At 33.5% G+C, this 12,256-nt stretch overlaps 1 protein-coding gene across 21 annotated transcripts in view; it reads right to left on the bottom strand.

Annotated features, from left to right (window-relative positions):
* Positions 1-2,531: 2,531 nt before the first annotated feature.
* Positions 2,532-12,256, bottom strand: part of MATR3 (matrin 3) — a 39,116-nt gene continuing 29,391 nt past the window's right edge. For 7 of the 21 annotated variants that reach the window (XM_040239935.1, XM_040239934.1, XM_040239925.1 and 4 more), the window contains 12 exons: positions 12,136-12,177; positions 11,696-11,808; positions 11,425-11,477; positions 10,861-10,986; positions 10,213-10,338; positions 9,862-10,029; positions 8,962-9,093; positions 8,289-8,332; positions 7,820-8,195; positions 6,023-6,389; positions 5,442-5,563; positions 3,262-4,367 (listed from right to left, as the gene is read on the bottom strand). In XM_040239935.1, the coding sequence (XP_040095869.1) occupies positions 4,317-4,367; positions 5,442-5,563; positions 6,023-6,389; positions 7,820-8,195; positions 8,289-8,332; positions 8,962-9,093; positions 9,862-10,029; positions 10,213-10,338; positions 10,861-10,986; positions 11,425-11,477; positions 11,696-11,808; positions 12,136-12,177 (1,720 nt within the window). In that variant the 3' untranslated portion in view covers positions 3,262-4,316. Of the gene's footprint in view, positions 4,368-5,441; positions 5,564-6,022; positions 6,390-7,819; positions 8,196-8,288; positions 8,333-8,961; positions 9,094-9,861; positions 10,030-10,212; positions 10,339-10,860; positions 10,987-11,424; positions 11,478-11,695; positions 11,809-12,135; positions 12,178-12,256 lie in introns of all 21 variants that reach the window. The other 14 variants (XM_040239940.1, XM_040239928.1, XM_040239943.1 and 11 more) reach the window with 7 other exon arrangements.

Raw genomic sequence — 12,256 nt, forward strand, 5'->3', positions numbered from 1 at the left:
ATTAAACCTGTATTTAATGGCTACGATTTTTACTATAAGTTATTGATATGAACACCATATTTTTTCTCTACTACACATAAAAGACTGCCCCTCCTTTCTCTTAATTTTCATGTTCCCTATTGTACATTTGGCTTTACAGAATTCTTTAAATGTATGGAAATTATAAATCTAAGGCCAGGGCTAAAGATAAAGGCTTTAATAAATGTCAATACAGCCTTTAAAAAATTAATCATATATTATCTAACAGTTCTCACATGGAATTTTCAAGCTATTATCTCTTGTTATCTTCACATTTTTTCCTAATAACTAGTAAAGTACCTTAACTGAGCCCTAGCTTCTATCAACTATAGTTAATAATTCAGCAAATTATATCTGGAGTGAAAGTATCTACTTCCATTTTTCCATTCACTTAAAACTTCAGTAAATTAGCTGCTCATTTTATTAATGTCCCAAGCAAAAGATAAAGGGTTCACCAGGGAAAGCAGTATTGAGGGCTCTTGGGTGTCTCCCACTTTTAACTTTAAAAAATGCTTCATGAGGGATCCCAAATATTCTTTTCCAACATTTCCCTTACATTTAGTAACAGTAGCAAAACCTTCAAACAACAATATCTAAATCAGGCATCTGACCACAAGTGCCTAGTAGTATACTTCAGCTATAGGTAAATCAATCATTCTCTAAAGCGTGGCCTCTATTCTTGACATCGCCATCACCTGGGTAATTATGGAAAAACGAAAATTATTAAAATCAACCCTACACCCAGTAAATCAGAAATTCTATGAACAGGGCCCAGTAATGTTTAAAATGAAGCTTGCAGGTAATTCTGATACATGCTAACATTTGAGAACCACTAGTGGAGAAGGCAATGGCACCCCACTCCAGTAGTCTCGCCCGGAAAATCCCATGGACGGAGGAGCCTGGTAGGCTGCAGTTCATGGGATCACTAGAAGTTGGACATAACTAGGTGACTTTACTTTCTTTTCACTTTCATGCACTGGAGAAGAAAATGGCAACCCAATCCAGTGTTCTTGCCTGGAGAATCCCAGGGACGGGAGAGCCTGGTGGGCTGCCGTCTATGGGGTTGCAGAGTGTTGGACACGACTGAAGCAACTTAGCAGCAGCAGCAGCAGTCTTAATTCACAGAAGCATTTTGTTTGTATACCATGTCTCATACCTGAATGCAAAGGACGTGCATCAGTTTGGAGAGGCACTTTAACTCCAGCTTAATGAACAGCTCAGCTCAGGGTCCTGGTTGGAGAATACCTCAAATGCACTGCCCTCAACAGTTGATCTTTAGGCTATCCAAGGCCATATTCTTTTTTTTTTTTAATGGAATTTTTATTGTTTTGTACTTGTGTAAGTAAGTGTTAGTCGCTTAGTCGTGCCCGACTCTTTGCGACCCCATGAACTGCAACCCTCCAGGCTCCTCTGTCCATGAGATTTTCCAGGCAAGGATACTGGAGTGGGTTGCCATTTCCTTCTCCATCAAGGCCATATTCTATGGACAATACAGCAGTACAGAGCTGCTAACTCCTAGCCTTAGCTTGTATTATCCTAACCAAACTGTGTATACCAATTTTGTCTGATTTAGAAATATAATATGCAGCATTCCTACAGATTTCCACTATATACAAGTCTCTTACGTCACAATTTTTCCTCATGTTATTTTCCAGTTCAAAGGCACTAAAAGTACACTGTGAACAAAGTCAGGCAAAAAAAAATGTGTATTCTTCCACTTTTATAACCTAACACTACCATACTACTTAATAGTATGTATGTCCTTTTCACCCTAAAGTGAGAGTCACTCAGTCATGTCCGACTCAGTCCATGTTGTGACCCCATGGACTATACATCCATGGAATTCTCCAGGCCAGAATACTGCAGTGGGTAGAGCTGTTCCCTTCTCCAGAGGATGTTCCCAACCCAGGTCTTCCACATTGCAGGCCGATTCTTCAGCTGAGTCACCAGGGAAGCCCAAGAATACTGGAGTGGGTAGCCTATCCCTTCTCCAGTGGATCTTCCTGACCCAGGAATCGAATCCCACTGCAGGTGTTTCTTTACCAGCTGAGCTATCATGGAAGCCCTTTACCCTAAGAAAAAGGGGTAAAAGAATTCAGAGGCTGGATATAAGCTTTAAAAGTTCCTTATAATCTATACTATATAAAAATCTCTAGAAGTACTTATTCAATACTCAATAGCCAGAAATCCACATTCCTCATTTACAACTCTAAATAAAAGTATTGGGTTGGTAAGATCTTATGGAAAAACCTGAACGAACTTTTTGGTCAACCAAGTGTTTTTAGGATACACACTACTACAGCTAGCCAACTTAAGCCTTACCAGAGTAATTCTCGTAGGCCATATTTATTAGCAATGATAAAATAAAATTGTAAAACAAACATCAAGTTTCCTTCACTCAGGATTAACATCTATATTAAACTAAAAACTAAAATGGGGGTGGGAAAATTTTCTACTTTATAGTTGGTTAAATGAAAAACATTCCTATTAAAGGTTTGTCATAATCTGGGAGATAGCTATTACAGGTTTATTCATCATTAGCAATTTATGAGAATTTATACTTTCCAAACCCTAGCAAATGAAGATATTAAACATTCTTTTCTACACCTTGGTATATCTAACAAAGTAGGACCTATGAAAAAAAGTTGACAGAAAACAAGGGATGCCATTGTACACAAAATGCTTTGTATATAGCTACTGTTAGTTAACAGCTGGAATTAAAAGCTGGTAATGAGTAAAGGCCAAATTAAACTGAAGTAAACTGGCAAGGATTTTTTGTGCATGTTACATTAAAGTGTCATTTTCCCCTCAGTGGTAGATCATAAAATTTCTTCCATTTGATACATCCTTTAATAGATCTAAGTGGTTCAAAGAGAATCTCTTAAATTCTTTTTTAAATTAAAAATCTGCTTGACAATAATCTCTTAAACCAATTATCCCAACATATTTTGAAAGGCTGATACAACTAATTCTTGTTATTCCATGTTATTTCCAAGTTTATTGTTAACACTTAGACATGTCTAAACATGAGCTTTTGTCATTTGTCACCCTTAGCATTTTGAACTATGAATAGTCCAATTTTTAGTTATGTAACAGGAACAAGAAATCCACCAGCACCAAAAGCTTTAAAACTCAGATTTTTAGTAGCAGTTTTTAGAACACTCTAGATTAAAAATGGAATAATTTGTTAAAGCATGCAAGAAAGTGTAACAGTAAATAAAAACCGCAACTGTGACAAGTATATTGGTTAACGCCTCAAACATGTATAACCAATGAACATGGCCTAGGTTTTTCTTTTTTATTGGTACTCACTTAAGAAACTTGAATCCACAGATATAAGCAGTATATAATATAACCAGAAAGTTACAAGTAAACACAGATTATACATGCAAATTTCTGTTCACAAAGGTCACATATGCAAGTATATGAATTAGAAGCGTGCGTCTAAGATTATGGCCAAACTGTTTTTAAAATGCAGAAATGTAAAATTACATCTTGAAAATACAAAGAGATGGTCTACACACTTCAAAAATCAAATGTTGCTTATACCAGATGATGTATGACAGCTACAGGATTCAAGTGACAAGCAATAAGATCTCAAGAAATTAATACTGGTCAAAGAGAAGGGGAATATTTTTACATTTCACTGAAAATACATTGACTTCTAGAATACGAAATCTAGCAGGAACTTAGGGGAAAAAATTACAAAATCTAAAGCCAATTACTTAATATTTCTTATTATCTAAACAACATGACATTGAAAGAAAACTGCACCTGCATTTTAATTACCAATCTCACATTAGTGAAGTTCTTCATAAATGAAACAAAACCAAAAATGCTTCAAACTCCAAATGAAAAGTCTGCAAGGCTCAGATTAAAATGTGGAATGTTTCAGATGAAAGTAATAAAAATACAATTGGTTTTGTTCTTTATTGAATGGAATCAAAAGTTTTGACATATCTCTGAAGCTTGGAACTACTAAATTTCATTTCTCTGAATGCTTCTACATATCTTTCTTAGTGGTGCAAGTATCTTTAGCATACGAAGTCAGTCTCTACAAAGTATTTCTGTCTGTTACTATTTTGATAAAACAAAAACAATTCTTCATTAACTTAACCGTATATGTATTTTTGCTATAACACTTAACACATGAACAGACATCTATTATCTATTATTTTCCACTAAACAAAAGAATACAATAGTTTTCTTCTAACTATCAGTACTGTATTTAAAAAAGGTTAACATTTAAAAACAAAGAACCATTATTTTCTTTGAAATCATTAAGCTTCTTGCACATCTCAAGCTTCCTTCTTCTGCCTGCGTTCCTCTGCCAATTTATTCAGAAATTTCTGAAAAGAAAAGAAAAAGTTACAAGGATTAAGTCACCTTAGTGAAACATAACAAATGGATTAACTACAAAATAAAATATTCTATTGAAGTTTAGGGACCTGAGTCTAATTTAACTATAACCTTGTCAATATTTATAAGATCCAGTTATTCTTATCAAGCAGGTATAAAACTAAACTGGACACCACAGTAAGGCATGGGAAAAGAAACAGTAAAATATGAAAAAGTTACTTCAATGTGCAATTAAGACTAACTTACAGAGATGAGAAAACAAAGACCAAAATACGCACATAGAATAACTGCTGCTACCCCAAGAACTTAAGATTAGTTAAATGACATGTATTTATTCAATGCCCCTTCTTCTAAGACAAAAGGACAAAATATTATTAAATTTCTGCTACCACTGAAAATAACCACTGTCCTTAATACTCTAGCAGCTTTATATTATAAATCAGTATTATCTTTTTTAACTCCTACTTTCAAGTTTTCCCTCATCTATTTCAATACTTGGTCCTTAAGCCACTAACTAAAACACCAAACTTCGAAATATCCAAACAGAAATTTGTTATTCTTTATTATGTTGTGCTTTATTAATTTTTCCTTTTACCTGTATATCCTTTTGGTCATAAAACTTCACTGAAGTGTCATTATTAATAAAATAATAATTTAAAGTCAATGTAAAAATCATTAAATATAAAGGGATATGGCACTTTATAAAGTTGAAAAAGGCTTTATAGTATTTCACTTGACTTTCAGGCCTCCAGTATCTTTCAAATTAGAGAAATTACAGTCTAATAATCATTTGAGAATACTCAAATAACTCTTAAATTATACAACAGAATTTGTAACGTTTAAATCTATAAATTTAGAAATTACTGAATTATCATTTAGTTAATAGTGTATTCTAGAAAGAGGTTTAGCAGATGCTTCCAGAGTTCATCAAACTGCTCAAGGCCCATCAATAAAGAATGTTATCAGGATAAAGCGTGCTGGGTCCACAGATGGTACTGGTCCATAAACTTACGTGACTTGTTAGTTTTCACAAAAGAACTCTCCTCTTTTAGATTCAGCCTTACCTTTAATTTCTGATAATGAGGAAGGCTGCTGCAATGAGTATTCTTTGCAACTTCTTCATTTGTATAAAAGAGTGAACACAGCTTACAGTAAAACCCTGTTTTAGGTATCACATAGTCTATACCTAGAACACAAACATACATTCTTACAAATTCAGTAAACTGAAGGTTTTAATAGTGTTCTCAAATCTTTTTTTCCTGTCAATATAATTTGAATGAGTTAACAGTTGTGACATGTCCAATATAGCCTACGCTAAAACAAAGCAAAAACCATGACATCGTTAATAGCTTGTATTTAATTGATGTTTAAGGGCCCACACCTAATTGTTCTCTTAAAAATGTTGAAATAGAACGGTGAACAAAACAAAAAGCAATGTGAAATTCTCAGAAAATTTTATGAGGAGAAAAAAGAACATATTATGGAATGGTAACAAAAAGAGGAAAAAAGAATGCTTCAAGTAAGATTTACAAATTGTTCTGCGTAGAACTTCATGTTATCAGAGTTTATGTAAGACCAATTTTAAAAAATCTTATAGGAAGAGTTTGGGGAGGGTGAAGGGGAACAACAAAGCCTTAAATCTCACCAACAGGAACATTGGGTTGATATGGTCCAATTCTATACTCATCTGGGATTGTATAGTCCTCCTTGTTTTCATCACTTTGGCCATCTGCATTTTCACTTGTATCTTTGTTGGGATCATCGGCATTCTCAGCAGATTCAGCACCTGGCTCTGTATTTTCCTCATTTTTAATTCCATTTTCCAACGCTGCTTCATTTTCTTGGTCAAGTTCCTCGATCTTGTCCACCTTAATTTCAACCAAACCATCATCATTTTTGTCACCAGATTTAAATGCCATGCCCGATTTACGAAGTTTCTGAAGTTCCGAATCTTCCTCATCACCAACCTCATCTAGAGTGACAAAACCTTCCATATTCCCTGGGAAACGACGCTGTTAAGAAAGACAAATTTACTCTGCAACAATTATCCTGCAGTATCCCTTCCATTTGCTTTACTTGAAGGGAAAGGGATAGCGTCTTTGCCTTCATTTTCTCCAAAAAAAAAAAAAAAGGGACTTTTCTTTCTCTCCCCCCAAATTTACTAGTCTAAAAAAAAAAAAAACCTTAGCTTGTTTTAAAACTAAGTAATTAAAGGCTTCCCTTATACAAAGAGCAGAAAATAAATATGAGGACATTAATATTCTATACTTTGAGACTTATTATGCTGCAAGGTAATCAGAGAGCTGATTTCATGAAGTATCGATAAGTTGAATGATGTCCTTCAAAGAAGGTATCTTATGGTACAACTCTTTTTGTTACAGAACAGTCTAAAATACCACTGTGGTTTAAAAATCAAGCTCTGGAAAACAACTGCTTAGGTTTAATTCTTGGCTCTGCCATTTATAAAAGCAGTATGATCACAATCTACTGAATTTTAACATGACTCAATTTCCTCATTCATGAAATATGGATAACAAGCATCTGTGGCATAAGGTTATTCTAAGAATCAGTTAATTAGCACACAAAAAGAGATTAGGAAAATTGATGGCACATAATAAATGCTCAATAATTATCAGCTCTTAAGAGCACAAACATAGTACTACATATTATCTATTTCAGCCAGAAAAAGAACCTCAAGGATAACTTATTTAATCAAGCCATCAAAATCTGGAGGTAAATAGTAAGTTTTCTGGTAGTTGAGTATATCTTGGAATGAATGAAAGAGGATGATAATAATCTCATTTCAAGATTCATTTATCTTATGGAGTTCTAAAGGCATTGTAATGCTCTAATCTTTAATGGAGATAGTCAATTATACCATTGGTCTTCTGATTTACTATTTTTCTACCACGTATATATTTTTATATTGCTATTTGCCTTACTTTAATATGTGACATGTGTTCTAAGAAAAAATGTTTTAAAACCTATTGAAGTATCTAATCAAGGTTACATTTCTATAATAGGAAAATTCTTCAAGTTCTACCATTTTTGACACAACATTTTAAGTGTCCTGGGTCAGTTACCCCTGGGTCAGGTCAGTTAACTTACTGTAAAATCCATACCCCATGTTTAAAAAAACAAGCTGGACTATACATAAAGGCTGTCTACTACTATTTACACACTACCAAACAGAATCAAATATAGCTTTAAGTCTTTCTCCTTTGTTACTAAAAAGTTCTCTTTGTGAATTGACATTTTTCTACTGCAGTTTAGTCCTATTCAATCTATGTATTGCAGAGTTTAGATTTCAATTTTTTTAGTGATTCCTTTCTATTTCTTCCTAATGTGTGACTGATTCTATTAAGTGTGACCCTAAGATAAATAATTTGAAAAACTGATCTAGTTTTCTACTGTAACAAGTCAACATAAAACCTTCATTTACCTTTTTAAGCTTTTTCTTTGCAGCTCCAGAAGCACTGGCATTTGCATCTTTTTTCACAGCTTTGTCTGAAGGTTCTTTTTTCCCATCAGATGCCACATCCCCTAAATTAGCAAGATCTGTTTCATCTCCCACTGAACTGCCACTTTCTAGCAGTGCTGCTGCTTCTTCTTCATCTACAAGTAGCTCATCTTCAGACTCAAGAAGCATGTTAGGCTCTTGTTCTGCCTGGTCATCCTTCGTATCTTTTTCACCATCTTCACCTGACTTCTCTTCTTGTTCTTTACCTTCAGCAGTACTTTCAGTCTTCTGAGAACCATCAGTTTTGGATTTCTTATCACTTGGAGATTCTTTGCCATCTGGAGAGTAAGATCTTTTCCTGAAACCGAAACATACATCTGAATTAATTCTACCGAGTTGGACAACGAAGGTTTAATATACTAGTGTATACACACACACACAAAGAAATTACCGGGATTTATCTTTTTTGAGTAAGTCAATCCCTCTGTTGGGAATCTAAAAGACAAAATTTCACCAGTTACATAAATGTATTAGATTTTGTACTTAATTATCCCAATTAACTAATAAATGATGACCATCCTTTATATATCAACTAACCTTATTTAAACCATAACTAAGAATGTAAGCTGCCCTAACATTATTAATTCATTACAACCAACATTTCAAGAGCAGTGAATAACAATTTTGTTAAAGCTTTACAAATAAAACCTTAAGTAAAACAGATAAAAAAATAAAGATGCTTTATACAGACATCAGTTTAAAAACTTTTGCATTAATGAAGACAAGAAAAAGAGAAAAGATTACTCTCTTTCAATAACTAAATCCTATATATGTATTAATTATTTACTTATTTCTGGTCATGATGCTGTGCTCTGGCTTTCTCCAGTTGCAGTGAGTGGGGCTACTCTTCGTTGAAGTGCTTGGACCTCTCACTGTTACAGAGCATGGCTAGAGCACAGCTCAGTAGTTGTGCACAGAAGGGATCTTCCCAGATCAAGGATTGAACCTGTGTCCCCCACACCTCCTAAATCCTACATTCTTAGTATGTAAAAATTTATAAAAATGTGATGCCTTGAAAAGCATGAAAATAAGCTTTAAAAGAACCTGAATCAAACACTACATACCCTGAGTACCAATTTTTTGTATTTTTCGGACAGGTCAACTTTTACACATCTCCCTTGAAACCAAAGGGCCTTTTTCAAACAGTGGTCAACCATTGCCATTGCATCTTCTCTGGTCTCCATCTCAATAAAGGCCTAGGGCAAGAAAAACAAACAAAAAAAAGAACAAAACATTAATTAGAAAGTAAAAGTCTAGAAGGATATAAACTCATGAAGCTACAAAAAGAAAAGATGCCCTACTTACAATTTTAAAAATGAAATATAAGTATGAAATAAATTAATCCATCAATTAATTAAATTCACATAATTTGAAGTCTAATATCCAGTGTTTATAAAGCTCTTAGAATGCTAGTATGATTGTATATGAGCATTATTTTTTGAAGAGCATTTGGCACCATCAAAGAAAAGAAAGCAAGTATCAGGATCCACAACTTCAATTCTGAAATTGTATCCTTCAATTATATGCATAAATTCACATGCCACAAAATCCACAGCAGCATTAATGGCACAGCCAAAGAACTAGCATCTCTAATAACCATTAATTAAAGAAATTAAATTCATCACAGTTTACTCAATGGAATCATGTGTAAAGTGGAAAGTAACATTTTAATATAATCCCATTTGAAGTAAAGGGGGAAAGTATACTTATATACACAAAGGAAGATCTTTGGAGGCAAATTTCAGAAATAATACTAGCCAAACTAGAGAAAAAGATCTTTACTTTTCACTTTATTTACTCAATATTCTTAAATATCTACCATGACTTTATGATAAGAAAGAACCAATCCCCTTTGGCCGCCAAATTACTCCCCCACCTCTTCACTAAAAACGAGGATGTTAAAAAACAAAAACTTAAAACACTTTGGGAAATAATCTTTTTCAAAACTTCTACATGTATATTACCTGACTTTTCATCCTCATCAGTATATAATTCTTTATTTTCCCATAAGGCTCAGCAAGCTTGAGGACAGCACTGTCAGAATAGCCAGAATGAGGTAAGTTGCTGAGATGTATCACCCGTCCAAGCTCTTGTTTTTGATCAAACTTCTGGTCTGGCTTCCCCTCAGGTTTCTTTAATACACAGGAAGGAAAAAAACAAAAAACAGAGGAAATCAAATGTTAGTTAAGTATGCCATAATTGTTAGTCAAGATTATCCTAGATATTAGCAACAATTTTAAATAGCTGTAAGTTAGTAAATATTAAAATGATACACTAACTGGTGATACAAATCTGGAGAAATAGAGATTATTTACCTTTATTCTCTTATACTTCTGGGATAAATGAACTCTCACTGGCTTGCCAAATACTAATGCTGGGGTGGTTGTATAATAATCCACTGCAGCCTGTGCATCTTCTGTGGTTGCCATTTCAATAAATGCCTAAAATTGAAAATAATATATATTTACATTTCAAAAAACCAACCCAATTCCACACTGTCCAAAGTCTTTCCAAAAATATTTAATCATTACATAGAAAGCATTTTCAAGAACCTGAGAGAAAAAAAAAATCTCTAATTTCCTATTTTATTAAAGATCATCTCAGACTTTATTACTTTCATGACACTAACACTATCATTTATTATGTACTGAATTTGAAACAATAATTTGGCACCATTCAGGTAAAAGTTTGAAATGTTTTTCCAAATAATTACGTTTATATAGTCCTTACTATAGCAGTAGTATAATAAAGACAATGTAACTGCTTAAGAAACACAATTTATAAAGTTACTAACAATCTATCAGTACTAGAATTTATTACTGATTAGTTCAACTATTGGCCCTTTCTGTCATTACATTCCACATTGATGATTTAAGCTAACATTCTTTTTTATAATACAAAATGATATATTCTCTTTAGGATATACTTTAGTGATGAATAAATACTACACAGTTAACTCATACCTCATTAATTTTATTTAGAATAAGATGATTTGAAATAACTCCAAATGGTTCCACCAGCTGTAATAGTTGATATCTCAAGTTTTTCCCTCGCTGGAAATCCATGATGTGAACAACTCGGCTAGTTTCCTATTCGTTAGGAAAAAACCAAATTAGTAAATAAATTTCTTCAGAAGCAATATGAAACAATAAAATATTAAATATTTTATAATCTATAATCAATCAGAACAAATTAAGCAAGTATTTAAAATGTCACTGGGACAAGCCTCATAGTTTCAGAAAACAGTGTCGGCACTGATATTTAAATCAACTACTGTTATATAATTAGATGGCAAACTTAACTTTGAATCAAGGTGAAATCTCTAGGCTGTGGACATATGAAAACTAAGTTTTAGCTCTTATCAGAGTCACATATAAAAGCCTGTTGGTTTTCAAACTAAACAATCTTTCTGTAATAAGGACTACAACACATTCAATTAGCAATGATTCAAGTCAAACCATATTTCCCCAAAGAGCTAATAAAGTTAATGCAGCCAATATAGTAAAAGCAACAGCTTTATTACTGACCACTCTGCCTTTCTGCATGTGTCTTGGTCCTTGCAGGTTTCCATTTCCAGCACCTTTATGGGGGAAAAGTATATTTTCAGTCTTAAATTAAGTATACTTGCCCTACCAGACTATTTTAATTGACAAACAGACATCTCTCCAACAGCAAAAGGACATCACAAGTAACATGAGTATCATGTATTCTCATGAAATGTCATCTTTGAGTTACATTTCAATGACACTTCTTTTGCCTAAAGCTCTTAGGGAAAGGTAACAAGAATTTTATAATCACCCAGATTTCCTCTTGGTCCAACTGCTGGTCCCCCAAGATGAAATGATGGGGGTGGAGGTCCCAGAATTCCTGGTGCTGGGTTTGTAGACTGCTGCAACATGAATGGATCACCCCTGGGAATGTGAAAACATAAAATACAAAGCATGATAAAGAAGTCCATCAAAAATAACTAAAATTTACTGCTAAAACACTCCTTGTATGACTATGTTTCCAATATTTGGGGGCATTTATGCATGAAGTAACTAGGGGAAAATCTACGATAAAAAATAAAAACTACTACATAAAATAGTTTCTAAAAATTCTTTCACCCATGGTGACTTTTAAAAAACCATATTAAATAAAGAAATTAAGAAAATATTGTTTATGAAATGTGAAAAATTTAACCTGAATTCCTTACATTGATCTCCTTTACAAACAACAGCTTAAAAAATTTAACTTACATTGTGTGTCCTGTATCAGTGTCAGGATTCCATTCTGGGTAGCTTTAAAAAGACCAGAAAATTAACTTTAAAATAAAACTGCTCTTTTCACAAAGTAGCCTTGTTTGGCCTTTAAAATAGA

The sequence above is a fragment of the Oryx dammah genome, unplaced genomic scaffold (genome assembly GCF_014754425.2).
Source record: "Oryx dammah isolate SB20612 unplaced genomic scaffold, SCBI_Odam_1.1 HiC_scaffold_5, whole genome shotgun sequence".
In the NCBI taxonomy this organism is placed as follows: domain Eukaryota; kingdom Metazoa; phylum Chordata; class Mammalia; order Artiodactyla; family Bovidae; genus Oryx; species Oryx dammah.